Genomic DNA, 19,130 nt, shown 5'->3' on the forward strand with positions numbered 1-19,130 from the left:
GAGTTGCTCATGCATCCACGTTATAAGGGGTGTTTGGTTCAAGAATTGTGGGATTTTCATGGGATGGGAATCTTACATTCCCATGTTTGGTTGGCCGGGAATCTCTTTCCCGGTAATGTTTTATTACCAATAGTAGATTTTTTGGGTATATTACCGGGAATGTCATTACCTCCCTTCCCTTAGGTATTGTAACATTACCGGCGTTTTGGACTAAAATGCCCTTAAATTTTTATTTTTTTCAAAAATATCATTCTTCTGTCATTGAATAATAAAAATTTTACGAATGTTAAATTACAAATTTATCCTTAAATTATTTTAGATTTACAAAAAAAATCTATAATTAAAATTTTATATGAAGTTCAGGGTTAAAAAAATTTTACCCTTTCATTAAACTTTTTTTTATATTTTTAATTTTGTAAAAAAATTATATAAATATTATGAATTTAATTTTTAAAAAAAATATATAAATATTTTATAATTTGTAATATTATACAAATATATAATAAGGATAATTTAGTCAAATATATATTACAATAATCTTTTATTCCTTTAACCAAACACGGTAATCTTACATTCTTGCTAAACCAACCAAACACAAAATACAATATTCCCAGTAATCCTATTCCCTGGTAATCTTTTATTCCCACTGATAATCTTACATTCCGTGAAACAAACGCACCCTAAGGAGCACCGAGAAAGCACTCTCCATTTCCTCCTCTCGGGTCAGAACTTTCAGTTTTCATTATAATCGTGAGTCAACATACTAATTTAAACAACACAAAACTCAATTACAATACAAATTAGGAGTGCCAAAATCAAGTTAAACTAAATCTATTTAAGTATATCAATTATTACTTAATTTAAATTTTTTTAGAGATTACAAATTAATTACGTGTATCAATTAAAATTATTTTAATATTTTTATTTGAAATTTTAACTTTTTTATTTGAAATAATAAAAACACACGTATATTTTTTCTACAATTTTAAATGTAATACTTCTAAACCCAGGAATTATTAATATATCAAAATACAATAGTTTATCTTAATATAATTATTTTAAAAAAATGGAAAAAGACAAAGGAAAAAAAAAAGATTCCAATAGAATTGATTCGGTTCTCGATTATTGAACTCTGTTTTTGCACCGCTGCTACGCTACGCTGCTTCGTTTGTTTAAAACGCGGGAGAGAAAAGAAAAACACTGAGTTGCCTTTTGGCCTTACTTGATCAAATTTCTAATCTTTGATCTCTGCTCCAATCAGGTATACATAAACAAACTTTGGTTTTATCCCCATTTTCTTATTTTTTGCTTGCTTTTAACTCTCAGATCTGCTCTAATTTTTGTTCATTATTTTCCACTTCAAAATCCTTTTATTCATGATTTATACTAACCCATCTCTTTGAATCCATTTCTCTCTCCATTTTTTGTAAAATTATGATTTCTTAAAGCTTCAGTTATTGCAAAGCTAAAAGTTTTTGTTCACTCCAAAGTTAATGGAATCTTTAACTTTAACTATTTTTTCTTCAAAAAGTTTATCTTTTTTATTAAAAATAAGCATGGGTTTTTCTTTATATTGATTTAGTTGGTGTTTTAATGTTTATGTGTTCTTATTTTGAAACATTTTTATCAACACCCAAATGCCCAATTGCTTGAATTATCGACCTGTGATAAAAATTTCTGTCTGGCTTTAGCAGTTATTGTGATTAGGAAGAATGGGATATATAGGGGCACATGGTGTAGCAGCTTTGAAAAGATACAAATACAGCGGTGTGGATCACTCTTATCTCGCTAAATATGTTTTACAACCATTTTGGAGCCGCCTTGTCAACTTCTTCCCTCTTTGGATGCCGTAAGTTCATCCTCTCCCCCCCCCTTTCAATGCTTTGAATAACCATTGCAGCTTCATTTTGTTAGTTTTTGAAGTATTGATTTTTTTTTTTTTTTGTAAAGAACTGGTTCCTATCTACTCCTGTATAAATGTCGCTACTTGTATATATATTGTATTTTGCTATTTGATATATAATTGAGCTTACAGGAAATTATCAATGTGAAAGTTTAAGTTTTAAACACTAATATCATGCTTCAATTGACTTAATTATTTGCCGTTTTCAGTGATATTTGCTGGCACTAACATATTTATGTTTCTGCATGTGTTCACTACCGGCTCGGTGTTTTTTCCAGACCAAACATGGTATGTTATACTTACGATATACAATTTCTGAATTGTGATTTCATTGAACATGCAAACTTGCACACCTCTGAGCGGATATATTACCTGTTTTATTTGATTACTAATTTGTTATGTTGTTGTTTCTTAAGATAACACTTACAGGATTTATGTTCTTGGTTACGTCAGCAGTGCTTGGCTATGTGAGTGGGAACTAACTCTCTCTCCCTCTCTCTGCCGCTCCATATTTTCTTCAACGTTATATTTCTTTGATTTTGATACCTATGTCTAACCTTTTTTTACTTAATATGTTTTTCCTGGTTGTTTTATTTTTATAGTGAGTTTCTGCAAATTCTTTTTCATTAAAACTCTGCATTGATTTGGAACGACACTTTTGTAAATCTTTGGTCCCAATTTATATTAATCGATGAATATCTTCTAACTTTCAGATTTAAGGAGATGGGAATTTGTGGTCTATCTATTATAGTTTGAATTCTAGCCATTTCCCTCATGTGTGGCTGGGTTGGATGTATGCATATTTATATTGAATGATACTAAACTTCATTTAAGGAATCATGAGGACATTGGAATCAATGAATATATTAATGTAAAAAAGAGTTTTAAAGATATGGTGATTAGAAGTAGTATTGTAAGTAAATAATGTTAATAATGAGAAGGGTATTGATCTGACTTGGTTATGGTTTTTTAACCTTAAGAGAACCATAGCTTTCTTTCTTTTTGACGCGCAACTGCACTTTAGTATAGAAATAATTTCTTCTGAAGGCAATTTCTGTGTCTGATATACAACCGTTGTTGCCTTGACTGTCTGATGATTCACGTTTTTTTTGCTATTATCCTTCTGTTGGGTTTATTTATTTATATCACTGTTTCAGGTTTATTCTCCTCAGTTGGATTCACCCCCACCAAGATGGGTTCATTTTGCACATGGGTTATTTCTATTTTTATATCAGGTTTATACCTGCTTGCTGGAAATGTATCTAGAATTCTTTCTTCATCGCATTCTTTAGGTGTGTCACATTTTAATTTTATTTTTAGTATAGGTCTTTTTGACATATTAGTAATTCCTGCTAGACATTTGATGCGGTCGATGGGAAGCAAGCCAGAAGAACAAACTCCTCTAGTCCCCTTGGAGAACTTTTTGACCATGGTATTTTCATGTTATCATGTTTCTGCTCCATCCTTTGCTATTTACATTAGAACATTTCTGATGAAATAATTATTTTTGGTTGTCTTGAAATATTACAGGGTGTGATGCACTTGCATGTGCGGTATGTATTTAACTTGTTGCGTTATATAACAATGGCTAATAAAATTCCTCATCGTATAAGATTGATTCTTTTCACAGTTTGAAACCATGGCCTTTGGGAGCACTGCCATGTGTGGAAGGGACAGTTTCTGGTTCTGGGTAATTTCAGCTGTCCCATTTTATGGAGCTACATGGGAACAGTAAGTAATCTAAAGTGTACTTTTTTCTCCCCTCCTTGTAAAATACAACGCCATACATTGTGTTATTCATCAATTACGTGGTTTATTCTAAAAGGCTTTATAAATTTGTTTCCAAATGATCTTTTTTCTTGTGATAATTTCGGGATGCATTGGGGGTGTTTTGAGTATGTTGTTTGATATGTATTTCTCTTGCATATATTCATTCTTGCTACAAAATATAAGAAGGGCCTTTGGTTTCTAACATGTTTGTTTTTGGCACACAGTTGGCCGTTTAGCAGTGCTGATTCTTCTGTTTTTTATTTTTCTTTTATGTTTTCAGCTATTTCACCAATACACTGGTCCTTCCTGTAGTTAATGGGCCAACTGAGGGTCTTGCTCTGATATATGTTATGCACTTTTTGACAGGATTCTTGGGTATGTTTCCTCACTTGTGTTACTTGATGGTTATGAAGGGGTTTTTTAATGAGGCCTCCCATTTTTATAAAAAAAAAAAACATTTACTTTGAAAACTTTGTTTTACTTATTAGTTGTCTTGCTTTGACATTTTGAACTTTTATTGTATATTTTTCCTCTATGTTCTTTTCATTTTCCCTTTACTTTTCTAATTTCTGCATCTTTTTCCCCCTTCAAGGTGCCCAGTGGTGGGTTCAGCAATTTGGACAATCCATACCCATCTTCGGTTGGGTACCTTTTCTTAATGGTAAGTTTTTATATTTTATATTTTTTATATTATCTTCAAAATTGGAAAATTATTAGCTAATCCTTTATTAGTTGATGCAGCACAAATACAGTAAAAGCAATATATGGTATATCTTAGTGATATTTTTATTAGTTAATACATGAACAAGATTATTATGGAATCACTAGATTTTACAATGAGATTGCTTCAACTTTCCCAATATTTGATAGCCACCACATGTTGATATTGTTCTTCTTTTAAGTTTTAACTACCTTATCTTGATGTTACTGCTGTTTCACCAATGTTCCTATTCTACAATCTTGTGCAATAATTTATCTGTTATATCTGTTACGTCCACGTATTTCTTTAGATTGGCAAAACCTAGCCGCAAATGGTGGATTGTATTTTAAAATCATTATCTACTAAGTAATAACAATTTTATCTGTTTATGTGTCTTGTATTCGATTGGTTAATTCTATATTATCTGTGTTGTTTCATAAGAAATCCTAGTCAAGCACAGAAATATATTCTTTCTTTATTGTTATATTTTTTTTCAAGTTACTCTTGGATTTTTTTCTTTTAAGATATCTCATTTGCTTGTTTGTTGCTTTTGACCATTATTTTCTTCAACTTCTATTATTGCTTATTTAGTTCTTTTTCTTCCTTTTGGGGGTTTAGAAATTCCAACTTACAGAGCTGTGCTGTATTTTATGATAGCATTTGCTGTTATGCCTACTGTTAGTTGCAAGTAAGTGGCTATATCCTAATACTTACAATTTAATTCAGGGTTTCATGGTGAAGCTTCTCATGTTTTCTTTTCAGCATTCTCATAGCCTTATGGTAAAGATGTGGATTGTTAGGCTCACTTGCGTCGACATTTTGCTGAACATCATCTTCTTTTTAGCCAGTTTTAGTCTTATGTTATAATCCTTTCATTAACGCTAGATCTTCTGATTATGAGGATGGTTGCACGACCTAATCACATTGTCATCAGCAATGACCCTTCTCTTTTTCTTTCATCTCTTAGACTGCCAAGAGATTTTAGCTTCCTAGGCCCATAATAAGATACAGATGCCAAGATTTCCGTACATGAGATCATCTTGTGTCAGTCTTAGAGTTCTTTATATTTTGATGTTATGGCTCTTTGGTTAATGTCAGCATAAGCTTCTCTTATGTCCTCGTATGTTTTCTGTTGCAGTATTCAGAATGTCCATAAGGTCGTTCAGGCTCGAAAAGGAAGCATGTTATTGGCATTAGCAATGGTAATTGGGTTATATTTTATGAGCTTCTTCCTCCCTTGTATGCTTAATTGTTTGAAAGATGTTTTCTTGTTCTTTCTTGGCAGCTTTATCCTTTTGTTGTGCTCATGGCTGGAGTGCTTGTTTGGTAAATTGAACCTCTCCATTTTTTAATTTGGCTATTATGTCTTTTCGGCCTTACATGGAACTTTATTCCTTTATTTTTACAATGTGAAGGGATTATCTATCACCCTCGGATATCATGGGAAACTATCCACACTTGGTTATACTAGGTACTGGACTTGCATTCGGGTTCCTTGTGGTAAGGTTTACTCGGTTGCTTATTGGGATCTTGTAATACTTCTCAGTTCATAGTTTGTTATCTAATAAATGGGTTAGTTCTGCTAGTTTAAATTCTCTCTCATATGTCCTCTTTGTGGTTTTTTCCGGTAACTATGAGTGGAAAACTAGTTTTTTTTTTGTAGTGTAGTTTTGGTTGTTAAATAGAGGAGAGTGTTCCTTGATTGCTTGTTTGCCTATAGGTTGGATGCATTACCTTCCGTATGCTTTGTAACGATGAAACTATGGGACATTTTTTATTCCTCGGGAAGTTCTATTTCCTTCTCCATTTCTCTCTCTCTTCACTCATTTTTTTTCTTTTAACAATTTCTATGTATTGGCGTAAGCAAGTCCTTGATTTTTTTTAGTGATCAAGTCTTTACTATTTCTATTTGTTTATCGCCTTAAAGTGCTTTGAGGATTTCCTTCATGTGGCACACCTCTACAAACTTTTGGATATGCAATGAAAAATTTCAAAGCCGTTTATTTTGAGCTTTGTTTTCTGCTCCCTCAACCTTCTCGATGAGGGGTGTTTTTATGAACTCTGGTGTCAACCTTCCCTATACACCCTTTATAAGTTTTTAAGTTTGAACAGTTTCAGATCTTCCTTTCCACGAAGAAACATTTATGCATGTCTTTTAAGTTTTATTTATACAGCTTCTGTTTGTGTCTATCTACGTATTTCTTGTTTTCTTCTTCTTCTTTTTTTCAATTCCAAAACTTCTATATTTACTTACAAATATGTTGCTTGTATCATGGGTATTTCTTATGCTTTAGGGTTTAGTTTCTCCAACACCACCTAAAATCATTTATTAGTTCTCCTAAGGTAGGAAGACAAATTCCTATTGAAATGGTTACTGAGGGATTTATGTTTTTCCGACAGGGACGGATGATTTTGGCTCACTTGTGTGATGAACCCAAGGGACTAAAAACGAACATGTGCATGGTATGTATCATTCTCATTTGAATCAACATATTAAGTAAGAATCCCGCCTAAACTTCATCACTAAAATGCTCAACTCTTCTATGTATATTTTGTTTGCAGTCACTCTTGTATCTTCCATTGGCAATTGCAAATGCTCTTACAGCTAGGCTGAATGATGGGTATGTGTGTTGGATTTTTCTTTTTGACCATATATTTATCCGGCTTTTCATTTTTCATGAAGGATCCTTCAAGGACACTCCAAATAAATGGAATTCATGGGGAAAAAAAGAAATTCAAACATACTCATATAGAGCACATATTCACACACCCGAGTCTTGAGTAACATAGTTCTAACCTGATATATTGCATGCCTTTTCCGTTGTTCTTGAATATGAATGCTAATTGATGTTTAACTTTTTCCCTTCAGTGTTCCCTTAGTTGATGATTTTTGGGTTCTTCTTGGTTACTGTGTATTCACGGGTACAATGTTTGCTTTCTTAGTTACTGTCAGTGGTTCTTGTATGATGTTATATTTTGTCTGATATTTCTCTTTTACTTAAATAGGATCGCTCTACTTACACTTTGCCACATCTGTTATTCATGAAATTACAACAGCTTTGGGAATTTATTGCTTCAGGTGAGGAATTTTATCTGCCGATCAATTGTTATTTTAGGGGGTTGAACCTATTGTACATTGCAATTAGCTGTGTAGTGATTTGAATCTTAAGTATGTTTGTCGAAACTTTGTTCACTTGCGTTATTGATTCTCGAATTCAGTTCTGCATGCGAGTCTGATCAAAGACATATTAACTCCTTAAACTGCTCAAGGTCGTATAAAGTGGAATTTGAGTAAATATTCTTTTAGTTTCCCAGTAACTGGTCTCATTTTAGTGAGATTCGTCTCATAAATCGTATGGAAGCTTCTTGTACATTGCAATTTACCTGTCATTCTTTTTATCAATTCTTTGCTTCTCTCTGTTTCTTTTGGTTTTGTAGACAAGTTGAAATTCTAGGACCGGTCTTTTATTCTGTATTTTTTAGAACATCGGATTTCACTTCGGATTACCTTTCGAAGACCAGTGTTTTTAATCATCATTCCTTGCTTTAAAATCACAGGATTACCAGAAAAGAGGCTTAAATATAGACGATGGTGATCCAGGGTATGTTTCTTCTCTGTTATTGTTGAGACCTGAGATCGCTACATCGTTTTTGCAACTGCTACACTTTGGTGCTCAAGTTCGATTATACATTCTGACTTGTTTTTCACAATTATCCAGTGCATGAACGTTTCCTTGATGCTGAACCAGTTTACAACTTTTGTTCCGGTGGAGCGGGGAAGCGCCACTGCCGAAGTGATTCAGTATTTTTGTATTGATGACTGTAGCAGCTCTTCAACATTGTTATAAAAATGTTTTGTTAAAAACAGGCAAGGGATATTTAGGTATGTGAACCTTTTCATCTCTAACTTGATGTATCAACAGTTCCTTTAATGGATTTGAAACATATGGACATTATTACATCGACTAACCAATGTAGCTGTCACTGTACTATAGAATAAGTGCAATTAAAATGATAAATTACTAATATAATTTTATTAAAACATTTTTATTTTATAGTTTGACTTTTACACACTTTTCAAATTGGTACCACATAATTTGTTATATATCCCAATCATATTTTTGACAAACATCCATAATTCATTACTTTTCAACATATCAAATGAGACCCGATTCCATTGATGAAGTCTTTAGTGTTTACAATACGGCAGTTCTTAGTTCTATAAACTAGACCAGCTTTCTCTCATCGTGTGTCGACAATCAAGCCATCAACTAACCGCCATGGTCACCACTGTCACATCCTGGTGTTCAAATACCCGGCTCAAGGACAGATGCTTCCTCTTCTATGCCTCACTCACCAACTTGCTCTCAGAGGCCTAACCATCTTCATATCTTTGTCATCCGTAAAGACCTCCCTCTCCTCTCTTCTCCTCCTTCCGTCACTCCCCTTGTTTTCCCTTTCACTTTCACCCTCTAATCGCACCAGGTGTTGAAGATGCTAAAGACCTTGGCCACAGTGGAAACATCCCCATCATGGCTGCTTTAGGCGAACTTCATGACCCTTTAGTTGACTGGTTCAACTCCCACTCTAACCCTCTGGTTGTCATCCTCTCTGATTTCTTCTTGGTTGACTCAATCCCTTGCGGCCAGCTTGCAAATACCCATAATCAGTTTCTTCTTCTCTAGTACTTTTCTGGTATCTTTGATTATATTTGGTCCAATGTCGAAAAACCTAAGTCTTTGAGTGAAGTCTAATTTGGTGGTCATCTACTCGGGTTCCTGATCATCAAGCAAGAACATTTGCCACCTGTGTTTAAGTTCTACAAACGATCAGATCCTGCTTGGGAGTTTGTCAGGGATGGAAGTATTAGAAATACAAGGGCTGGGGTTGTGTTTTGAATACGTTTGATTCTTTGGAAACTGAATATGCTCAATGCTTGAAGGCACATGTTGGTCATAACCGTGTTTTCTCTGTCGGATCACTAAGTTCGACAGGCCCAGATGTATCGGATTGAGGCAATTCAAGTTCTCGTTCTGGCCTGAATGGCCAGGATGTTTATGTTTGCTTTGGGAGTCGACAGCTATCGAGGAAGGAACAAATGGAAGCCTTGACTAACGGACTTGAAATCGGTACAACCCAGCAGCAGAATGAAGGGTGTGGAATTGTACCCGATACTGAACCACAAAGCAGTTGGTGGATTTCTAAGTCACTGTTGGTGGAACTTGATTTTGGTAGCGGCAGTTGGTGGAGTCATGGTTAGGGCTGTAAATGAGACGAGACAAATCGCGAGATCGACTCGATCAAGACTCGATCAATACTCGGATCGAATTGACTCAACTCGAGCTCGACTCGAGTTCTTAACGAGCTACTCGAAATCGTGAGTAGCTCGAAAATATAATATATTAAGATATTATTTTAAAAAAATAAATTATTAAAAATATTAATTTTGATGTATTAATTTTTTTAAAATACAATAAAATTTTTATGTATTTAAGGTTCATGTTCGAGTTTGAATTTGAGGATTCAATTAAGTTTAAGAATTTTTTTTCATTTCGAGCTGCTCACGAGCTTCATTTCAGGATTTCGAGTTCGAGTCGAGCTTGAAAATTTTAAGCTCGCAAGTTTTCAAGTCGAGTCAAGCTCAATTTTAGAGTTTTTGAGTCGAGTCGAGCTCAACAATACTTGAGCTCAACTCGGCTCGTTTACACCCCTAGTCATGGTACTGGCTTAGCCAATGGAGGCTGACCAGTATGTCAACGTTAGGCTCTGGGTGGATGATATGGGTGTGGGTTTTAGGGTGCAGTCTCAGTTCCCGACTCTGATGAACTAGGCTGAGCCATCGCTGAGGCGATGACTAGAGGTGAAGGAATGAAGGCCAAGGCGAAAAGTCTGGAAGGGGAGGCTTTGGCAGCAATGAGTCATGGGGGTAGCTCCATGAAAGAATTGTGTCAACTTCGGACATGATGGTGTGAGGAAGAACATATGTAAACATGTTGGAACAGGTAACCTTAACAATAAATAGGTATAGATATAGTTATACATATGTTGTTTGCTCTAACCAAATTAGGATCTGCATTTAAGCATTTGTGCATCTGCCTTGGCAACCCTAATACCTGGAGTCCACAGCTTGAACAAATAACAAAACCACCATCTCATGTCTCATAAATAAGGCATAGGGGAAGAAAACTTTCTGCATGGAAAGAAGACAGACATGAAATACAGCCTAGAGCAATTAATTCAGAGGAGATGGAGCTTTGTTCAAGTTTAGAGATGCAATATTATCATCCAATGCAAGTATATGAGCCTGCATGTCTACATATACATACATCAAAAAGGAAATCAAATCCAGCCGTGGTTAGCCTAATTAGATCGGTCTGCAAAAACTTGTCAAAACCTTATTCTCTATTTTACCCAATAATAGTTGCATTTAATGAAACAGCAAAAAGCCAAATCCCCAGCCTCCTGTAGCATACAAATGCCATGCATGACTGTGGGAAAAGCTTGCTTGCTCCAAGTATTTCCAGTAAATTTGATTTCACTACAGCACTCCCCTACATGCCTCAAGTTGTATAAAAGACTGATGAAGGTGAAGGTCTTTCGTTTGACACAAATCCAACAATTGCAAACACTGACGATATATATATATATACAGTGCCATGCAATGTATAACACTTTGTCTATGAACAGAAACCAAGATAACATAAAATGATGATTCCAAACAATCAGTTCAATATCAATATATCTATATATATATATATATATATATATATATATATGGGTTAAGATCCACTCACACAATGTAAAACTATTTAGTTTTACATAGATTTAGGACCGTTGGATGAGTGAAAATAGATGGCTGAGATTGATTCCTTGTTTTTTCCGTTGAATATCTTCTTATTTTCTATTATTAATCTCAACCATCTATTTCTGTTAGAAAAGATAAATCTTAGCAGAGATAATCATTGTTCCATCAACTACCATTATGAATAAATTAGAGGGCTGAAAAGCACAGTTACAGATGAATGAAAAGACTGTTCTTCAACACTTGAGATTCAATGTTGTTGACGAAGGCTAATTACTTTCCCTGTGTGTCTTCTAATTAAGTGCAGTACAAATTGTTTCAATTCAGACAACACTTATTTGTAATATTAAGATAATATATATAAATATATACTTCATTGGGTGATAAAGGCATCAATTCTTGTTAGCTGGATGGATATCAAAACAAAATAATGACAAGACAGATCTCACCAAAGCATAATCATTGTTCCATCAACTATCCTATATTTCATTAAATATTTTTTCTTCAACATTTATTTTTCACTATTTAATAATTTAATTTTAACAACAAAAAATGTATAGTATTTATTGTTCTCAAAAGAGTTAGAATTTCCATTACAAAGAATTCGTTGAAAGGCTATATTGATGGAATAACTAATTCGATAGATTCTCAACATTCTCAGACAATTATCTATGATGTTATTTTTTAAAGAAGGTCGTGAATTAACTATTAAATATATTTATGATTATTCTTATCCTAAAATTATTATTTCTTAACTTCAGAAGATAAATTTCTTTATAATTAAAAGAAAATATGAGTTGACCTTTAAATATAATATAAATTATTCATACAACTTCATTAAATCAATTATCAGATTAGGTTAAGGGTCCAATTCAATAATTTAGAATTATTATTCTTTTTTATTAACTAATATTGGATATATCCAACTTACCAACCTACTTCTTTTCTTTTAATTTTTATATTTTGCATAATAACTGTCAAAAAAATAGAAATTCATATTTCACCAAGTCGGCAGCTTTTATATATAAAACCCTAAACTTTATTCCAACATTTAAAACTCATCTTCACATTAAAAGGAAAAAAAAACAAGAGGATTCAATGGTTTTCTCCAACATGTCTAGAGCTAATGTAAGGAAACATGTTGTGGAGAAGAAAGAGAAAGAGAAGCAGACACAAAGTCATCAAGTTTCGTCGAAGAACTTGAAGAAAATCTACCCCATCGGACTCCGTCGAAGCAGTTCGTCATTTTCGTTATCTTCTTTATCGTTATCTTTGTCGCAAGACTCGAATGACTCGTCGATGACGGATCATTCGAGTAGTACTACACCGTTGGAGCAGAAGATCAAGTTAGCTCTCAGCTCGATCGTGCCTCATCATGAAAGGAGAGCGTTCGTGCCCGTCATTAAAAGTGTCCGACAGCACCGACAGCCACGGCAGCAGCAACAGGAGCCTGGTAACGGAGAACTGAGGAGATGCAATTGGGTTACAAAGAATAGTGGTACGTTAACAATAAGGTCTAATTTGAATTTCATCCCTCTGCAAAAATTATGAAGTCAGTCCCCTACTTTAATTTGATGTAATTTGATCCTATACAAAAACTGAAAATTAGTCCAAATAACACTTGTTAATTATTATGATCGAAATTGCTAACTTGAAAATCAATAGTTCAACATTATATATATATATATAAGAAATTTAGAAAATAATAATAATTCAACAATCTATATACTATAAATTAGTAAAAAATTATATCAATCCAACTTCATGTATTCACCAACACTGAGTAAACTTCTCGATATTATTTTTAATATTTTTTATATACTTTCTTTCAAAAACTTATATAGTTGGGTGGTCATAAGTCGGATCGGGTCAGATTTTTTACTCATCCAAACACAACTCGAGTATAATACATCTCCATCTGTCATTCAACCCGACACATGCACTGACCCACCTAAACTTGACCGGAATATATCGTTTCACACACATTCGCACATACAATCTAATATTATCTTTCAAATATTCAACTCGGATCAAAATGTCCATATATTAATTACTTCACCCATAATAACCATAATAATAATAATAATAATAGTAGTAGTAGTAGTAACGATGATGATGATAATGAAAATCATTAATTTTTATTATGAAAAAGCATCTCAACAACCATGGTGTTTGATAGGTTGTCTTGAATCTTTGTATTTCTTAATTAATTTCTTAGCCAATATCCAACCAAAATTTCCTCTATCCATTTAATCAATCAACCAACCAACCATCTTCTGTCTTAGTATTATTAGTTTCCTCAGAAATTTTGGAACTTTTTGTATTTATATTCAATACATATTCAAAAAAATATAAATATAATATTTTATAGTTTATTTTTACAATTATGATCTTATAAAATATTTGCATCCTTTGAATTTAGGTAACATAAGATAAAGTATAGAATATTGTGACTAATTCGCAGTCAAAATAACCTGAAAAGACAGAACATCTGCAATATTCAGACAACATTACTATAGTCAACAAGAAACTTGTCTCGGTCACCATCATAGTCTTGCAGTTAAGATTCTCCGCATAAGTTCAAAAATTCAAGTTATTATTATTATTTTAAATAATATAAACGATTATAAGATAATATTTGTTCGAAATTTTATTAACCTATTAATACACACACTCTACGGTGAGAATAAAACTCGCTTTTATTACTGAGACCATTTGATGGATTCAGTAGGCTTATTATTTAAACAATCACTTATATAATCGAAAAATAAATATAACGTTCACAATAAAATATTATAATTATTCGTTTTTTATGCAGACGAAGTATATATATCATTTCATGACCAACAGTGGGGAGTTCCTGTTTATGATGACAAGTAAGTTGTTTGGAATCATTTTTTTTGTTTGTTATGAGTTTTCTTTTTAAATCTTCAAGTTATAAAAAATCAAACAGACAATTGTTCGAGCTGCTTATGTTGTCTGGAATGCTGACGGATTACAATTGGACTGAGATTTTGAAAAGAAAGGAGATTTATAGGTACATTCTTCAATTTTCAAGCGAATTCTGGACTCGAGTATTCGTGAATTCTCGTCCGAATTATACGCCTTTTATTGACTTAGTATTCGATTTCCGAATAATAAATCATTAAAATGGGGACAAATTTGAAGAAATATTGTACTAAAGTTTGGAATTTTATCTTACAGAGAAGCCTTTTGTGGTTTTGATCCTGAAATTGTTGCAAAAATGGGAGATAAAGAAATCGATGAGATATCATCAAACAAAGAAATCATGTTGACTGAAAGCAGAGTAAGGTGTATAATACACAATGCCAAATGCATACAAAAGGCAAGTCTGATACTATAATTTCTCTACAATTTTAGAATCTGGAGATTCGAACTCTAAATCTATTGAATATTCATTTTAATTGTGATTACATGGATCAAGCAAATTAAATTTCAAACACATTGAGATTCGAATTTCAGTTTTCTATTGAATACTCAAGGAAGAGAGGATATGATTGAAGATATCGATATTCGAATTTCAAACTTACTGAATATCGCTCTGGATATATTGCTTTGCAATTTTTTACTATAAAATGCATATAATTATTCTAATGATTTGTTTATGCTTATCCGAATACACAGATTATGAAGGAGCAAGGATCCTTCAGTTACTTCATATGGGGTTACGTGAATTACAGGCCAACCATTAACAAATACAAATACCCGAGAAACGTTCCTCTTAGAACTCCAAAAGCTGAAGCCATTAGCAGGGACTTGCTGAAACGAGGGTTGAGATTTGTCGGACCGGCGATCGTTTATTCATTCATGCAAGCTGCTGGATTGACGATCGATCATCTGGTCGATTGTTTCAGATATAGTCAATGTGTTGCCCTTGCCGAGAGACCTTGGCAGCACATTTAGTAAACTATTCTACTCGGATTTCTTTACACGACTGTCGAGTATGGTATACATCGGAAACGTGTTGGATATGAATAGTTGGCATTAACATCTCTACTAACTCTCTTGAAATCTAAGCTTTTGATGTATACGTGTATTGATTCATGAAAGCTTCATCTATGGCTGTGTAATTGATTTTTCAAAAATAAAAATGAATGTGGATTTAAGATTTATTTCTTTGATTCAGCTACATACCACAAATTCACCATAATTTTGCTCTAAACTAATCAAATCAATGTGGGGTATGTTATCTAGAGTTAAAGGTGAATGCGGGGTAATTTATTCGGATTTTAAAGTGAGTGTCATATTCGATAGGATTTTTCTGAGCTATGGAAATTGGCAAAAGGGTTATAGAATTTTTCAATCCTTTATTTAAGAAGATTGTTGTAAGCAGGTATGTCAAACTTGATGATAACAACCTGGAATTGGAACAAAAATGAAGTTGAATCAGTTAAGATACAAATCTCTTATGTTCATCAGCTGCAAAGTGAATCTAAAGTTGCTACCGATCGTGAGTCTGATGAAGATAGGCATGTGAGAGGAACCATATATCTGTAAAAGAGATGCAACCTAGTTGTTTTGGAGCCTGATAACTTTAAAGAGGCTTCTGATGTAGATGAATGGATCAAGGCCTTGCCCTTGCAAGAAGAAATGAGCATGTTTCGGGACATTCAAATTTGGGTATTGGTTAATAGACCAAAAAATGGAGTGAAATGCGTGTATAGGACAAAGCTGAACCCAGATGGATTTGTCAACAGGTTTAAGTCCAGGTTAGTTGTGAAGGTATATGCTCAACAATTTGGGATAGATTTTTCTCAAACCTTTGCACCAATAGTAAGGTTAGACACAATAAGGTCTTTCAATTTCAGTGGAAAATTCAAATATTATTCTATTGATAAGATCAACGTAAAATTGTAATCAAATCGAATTGAATTTTCAATGAAATTTGTTCTTCCAAGTTTGGCTGACATATATGATGAATGTCATTTTGAGCATCTTCATGTTGCTCACCAGAGTTAGTCATCTCAATCCTCTCTCGTGGAATCCAAGGTTTTACCATCCGAAAGACAAACCTTCTGATGACAGATCTTAAAGAGACCATTGAACGCGCGCACGGTACCAGACTCCCTTTGCTTCATACCATGTACTGTAGCAAACGTTATCTTCAATCTTTGCTGTCAAAAACACTCACTATCACTGGTAGGATCCAAGGAAGTTTCATTTTCTTCTTCCCCCCGCCCTAACTGCATGTTCAATCCATTTAATATAGAGGGATCCACACGGTGTGGAAGTCAACTTTTTTCTTCTTTCTTTCTAGACTTTTTTTCCTTGTAAATTAATGTTCTATCTACAACCCTTGGTATCCACAAAACAAACGCACTAAAAACCGCTCTTTTGTCTTTGTAATATGTTACTCGGACTCATCTTCTTGTGGCATCTCATAGTTCCCGGTATGTCTGAGATCCTAAGTTGTGCTTCGTCGACAACTATGCCGTCTCCTAATATCCAAGCATGGAGCCTTAACAAGGGATCCAGTGACCTTGAATTTTCGAAAACTTCAGCCTGCATATTTAAGACGCAATCCAATTGCTCATTCACTGTCTCACTTGGTCCCAAATTTGTAAGGCTTCATTTTTATCCCATCTCTTATCCAGGCTTAAGCATTTCGAAAGCATTGTTTAATGTTAGCATCGGTAGCTTCACTCTTTTATCTGTTTCCAAGTCTTCCTACGGTAATAATGCTTCTGGTGTTGAGAATATTATCAAGGAATACTGTGTTGTTGTGGATGACTATACATTGAATATATTGTTCACCCCATCTTCTGATTATCCTGATGCCTATGGATTCGTCAACATGATCGAGGTTGTTTCTGTGCCTCGGAAGCTTTATCTGGGAGAGTTGCGATTGCCAATCATCGGACAGATCAACCGGTTTTCCTCCATGAACTATACAGCTCTCGAGACTTTGTATCGTGTGAACATTGGAGGTTCTGCCATCTCAGCTGTTCATGACAGTGGCATGTCTCGTTCCTGGTCTGGGGATCAAGGCAATGGTCTGTTTCCTAACACACAAGTTGTTCACTTGAAGAATGCAGACATTGATGTCGGCTCCGAGGTGCAAGCATACGCTGCCCCTATGGAAGTTTATACCACAGCTAGACAGTCATTGATTCTTAAAGATGGCATAACCTGGTCACTCCCTGTAGATTCTGGGTTCATTTATCTCATTAGATTTCATTTGTACATGCCAAAAAGCACGAATTTCAACGACGAAAATCGAATCATTGTTCATATTCATACCAGCTCTGGTGCCTCTCAAGCAGAAACCAGGTTAATTCAGGAGATGGGAGTTCCCATGTATAGAGATTTTCTTGTGAATCTCTCAAGAGAACACCAGGGGGAAGTTTCTCTATTTATTTCCATGCAACAAAATATAGGTTCAGGTTATAGTGTGCCATCCTTGAATGGGTTAGAAATCTTCAAACTATCTAATGAAAACAACTCTCTCGCGGGACCTAATCCATTCAAACCAAGAAATGTACCCTCATCTGCAAGTTCTCCTAAGATCCTGTGGATTGTTTTCTGTGTACTTCTAACAGTGGTTAGCCTAATACTGTCTGCAATTTATGGTGGTTGGGTCGTTCTATTTTTACAATTACGATGGCGATCTTTCTTGAAATGGAAAATAAGAACAGCCAAATGTATAACATCATCAAAGGACTGCCCACACTTCACTCTTGCTGAGATAAAGTTGGCAACCGAGAACTTCTCGGATGCTTTCCTACTTGGTTCGGGAGGGTTCGGAAAGGTGTACAAGGGGTGCATTATTGATGGAAATACGTTCACTACCGTTACTATAAAGCGTTTGAATCCCAAGTCGCACCAAGGAATCAATGAATTCCAAACAGAAATCGCCATACTTTCGAAGGTTAGGCACTGCCATTTAATCTCCTTGATCGGCTGTTGCATGGAAGCTAATGAAATGATCATCGTCTACAGTTTTATGGAAAAGGGTACTTTAGCGGACCACCTTTACAAGACCAAGGAATCGCCACTTCCATGGAAGAAGAGGCTCAAGATTTGCATCGGTGCAGCTCGGGGACTCCATTACCTTCACACTTCAGGGATGCGTTGTATCATTCACCGTGATGTGAACTACTAACATCCTATTAGATGAAAATTGGGAGGCCAAGGTTTCGGATTTTGGACTATCAAAAATTGGACCAAATATGACGATGACAGAATCTGAAACTCATGTAAGTACATTGGTGAAAGGCAGCTTCGGGTATTTAGATCCGGAGTATTATCGCCAACAAAAACTGACTGAAAAATCTGATGTTTACTCATTCGGAGTTGTGCTTTTTGAAGTTTTATTTGCTAGACCCGCGGTGTTACAAAGGGACAAAAATGAAGACGACAATAGCAAGGTGAGTTTGGCTGATTGGGCTCTGAATTGTTATCAAACGGGGACACTAGATGAGAACATTGACCCTTTCCTACACGGAAAGATCAACCCTGAATGTTTCAAGACATTTACAGATATAGGAATGAAGTGTTTAGAAGACAAGGGAAGCGAGAGACCAACCATGGGGGAGGTACTGTGCGACTTGGAGCTGGCATGGCGACAGGAGCTGAAAAGTTCAACGACTGAAGCCAGTAGAACTCACAAAAGGGCCGACGTACGTATTCAGGTTAATTTGGCTCCAACGATATATGGTCAAAGATTGCTACCCACAGATATTTCGGAATCAACCCCAGGTGTCGAGTTTTCAGAGATCATGTTTCCGACCGGACGTTGATGGGTTTGCATTCATGCTCTGGCTATTCTACAAACTATACCTAGGTTGCTGTTTTAAGTTGCTCATTATCCTCATCTCGGATATTCACATGCATATGGGATATAATCCTTCAAACACCTTCCGTAGATTAACTGAATAAAAATTGAGGATGGGCAATCGCCATTGTGGATGTATACCGATCTTCAACACTCTAAT

General features: G+C 34.7%; 2 protein-coding genes and 2 pseudogenes across 6 annotated transcripts; all 4 read left to right on the forward strand.

Annotated features, from left to right (window-relative positions):
• Positions 1 to 1,152: 1,152 nt before the first annotated feature.
• Positions 1,153 to 8,329, forward strand: LOC120197508 (choline/ethanolaminephosphotransferase 1). Of its 5 annotated transcripts, none has more exons than XM_039199011.1 (19): positions 1,153 to 1,261; positions 1,692 to 1,849; positions 2,182 to 2,191; positions 2,320 to 2,370; positions 3,061 to 3,138; positions 3,260 to 3,335; positions 3,434 to 3,456; positions 3,534 to 3,634; positions 3,954 to 4,048; positions 4,266 to 4,334; positions 4,992 to 5,061; positions 5,512 to 5,575; positions 5,659 to 5,699; positions 5,789 to 5,873; positions 6,774 to 6,836; positions 6,936 to 6,994; positions 7,243 to 7,295; positions 7,380 to 7,452; positions 7,932 to 7,953. In XM_039199011.1, exons 2-19 carry the CDS (start codon positions 1,713 to 1,715, stop codon positions 7,951 to 7,953), a joined length of 1,170 nt encoding a protein of 389 aa, XP_039054942.1. In that variant the 5' UTR covers positions 1,153 to 1,261; positions 1,692 to 1,712. The 5 variants fall into 5 exon arrangements, with proteins under 5 accessions (XP_039054942.1, XP_039054946.1, XP_039054945.1 ...); XM_039199014.1 differs by having other exon boundaries at positions 1,175 to 1,261; positions 1,695 to 1,849; XM_039199013.1 differs by lacking the exon at positions 1,153 to 1,261 and adding an exon at positions 8,093 to 8,329 and having other exon boundaries at positions 1,713 to 1,849; positions 7,932 to 7,975.
• LOC120197348 lies at positions 7,963 to 10,329 on the forward strand (annotated as a pseudogene).
• Positions 10,330 to 12,243: 1,914 nt separating this feature from the next.
• On the forward strand, positions 12,244 to 15,271 carry LOC120197447 (DNA-3-methyladenine glycosylase-like). Its single transcript, XM_039198974.1, has 5 exons — positions 12,244 to 12,673; positions 13,994 to 14,051; positions 14,129 to 14,212; positions 14,380 to 14,521; positions 14,821 to 15,271. Exons 1-5 carry the CDS (start codon positions 12,274 to 12,276, stop codon positions 15,097 to 15,099), a joined length of 963 nt encoding a protein of 320 aa, XP_039054905.1. The 5' UTR covers positions 12,244 to 12,273; the 3' UTR covers positions 15,100 to 15,271.
• Positions 15,272 to 16,474: 1,203 nt separating this feature from the next.
• LOC120197461 lies at positions 16,475 to 18,962 on the forward strand (annotated as a pseudogene).
• Positions 18,963 to 19,130: the final 168 nt, after the last annotated feature.

This window comes from Hibiscus syriacus, unplaced genomic scaffold, assembly GCF_006381635.1.
Source record: "Hibiscus syriacus cultivar Baekdansim isolate YM2019G1 unplaced genomic scaffold, ASM638163v2 tig00117048_pilon, whole genome shotgun sequence".
In the NCBI taxonomy this organism is placed as follows: Eukaryota; Viridiplantae; Streptophyta; class Magnoliopsida; order Malvales; family Malvaceae; genus Hibiscus; species Hibiscus syriacus.

What these genes read in the sequence shown, in the direction of transcription:
- LOC120197508 (XM_039199011.1), top strand. Translation starts at nt 1,713, where the DNA reads ATGGGATATATAGGGGCACATGGTGTAGCAGCTTTGAAAAGATACAAA. An exon ending in CGTCAGCAGTGCTTGGCTAT is followed by an intron (nt 2,371 to 3,060) that starts GTGAGTGGGAAC and finishes TCACTGTTTCAG; the next exon opens with GTTTATTCTCCTCAGTTGGA. An exon ending in TGGTTACTGTGTATTCACGG is followed by an intron (nt 7,296 to 7,379) that starts GTACAATGTTTG and finishes TTACTTAAATAG; the next exon opens with GATCGCTCTACTTACACTTT.
- LOC120197447 (XM_039198974.1), top strand. Translation starts at nt 12,274, where the DNA reads ATGGTTTTCTCCAACATGTCTAGAGCTAATGTAAGGAAACATGTTGTG. An exon ending in TTGGGTTACAAAGAATAGTG is followed by an intron (nt 12,674 to 13,993) that starts GTACGTTAACAA and finishes TTTTTTATGCAG; the next exon opens with ACGAAGTATATATATCATTT. An exon ending in GTTCCTGTTTATGATGACAA is followed by an intron (nt 14,052 to 14,128) that starts GTAAGTTGTTTG and finishes AAAATCAAACAG; the next exon opens with ACAATTGTTCGAGCTGCTTA.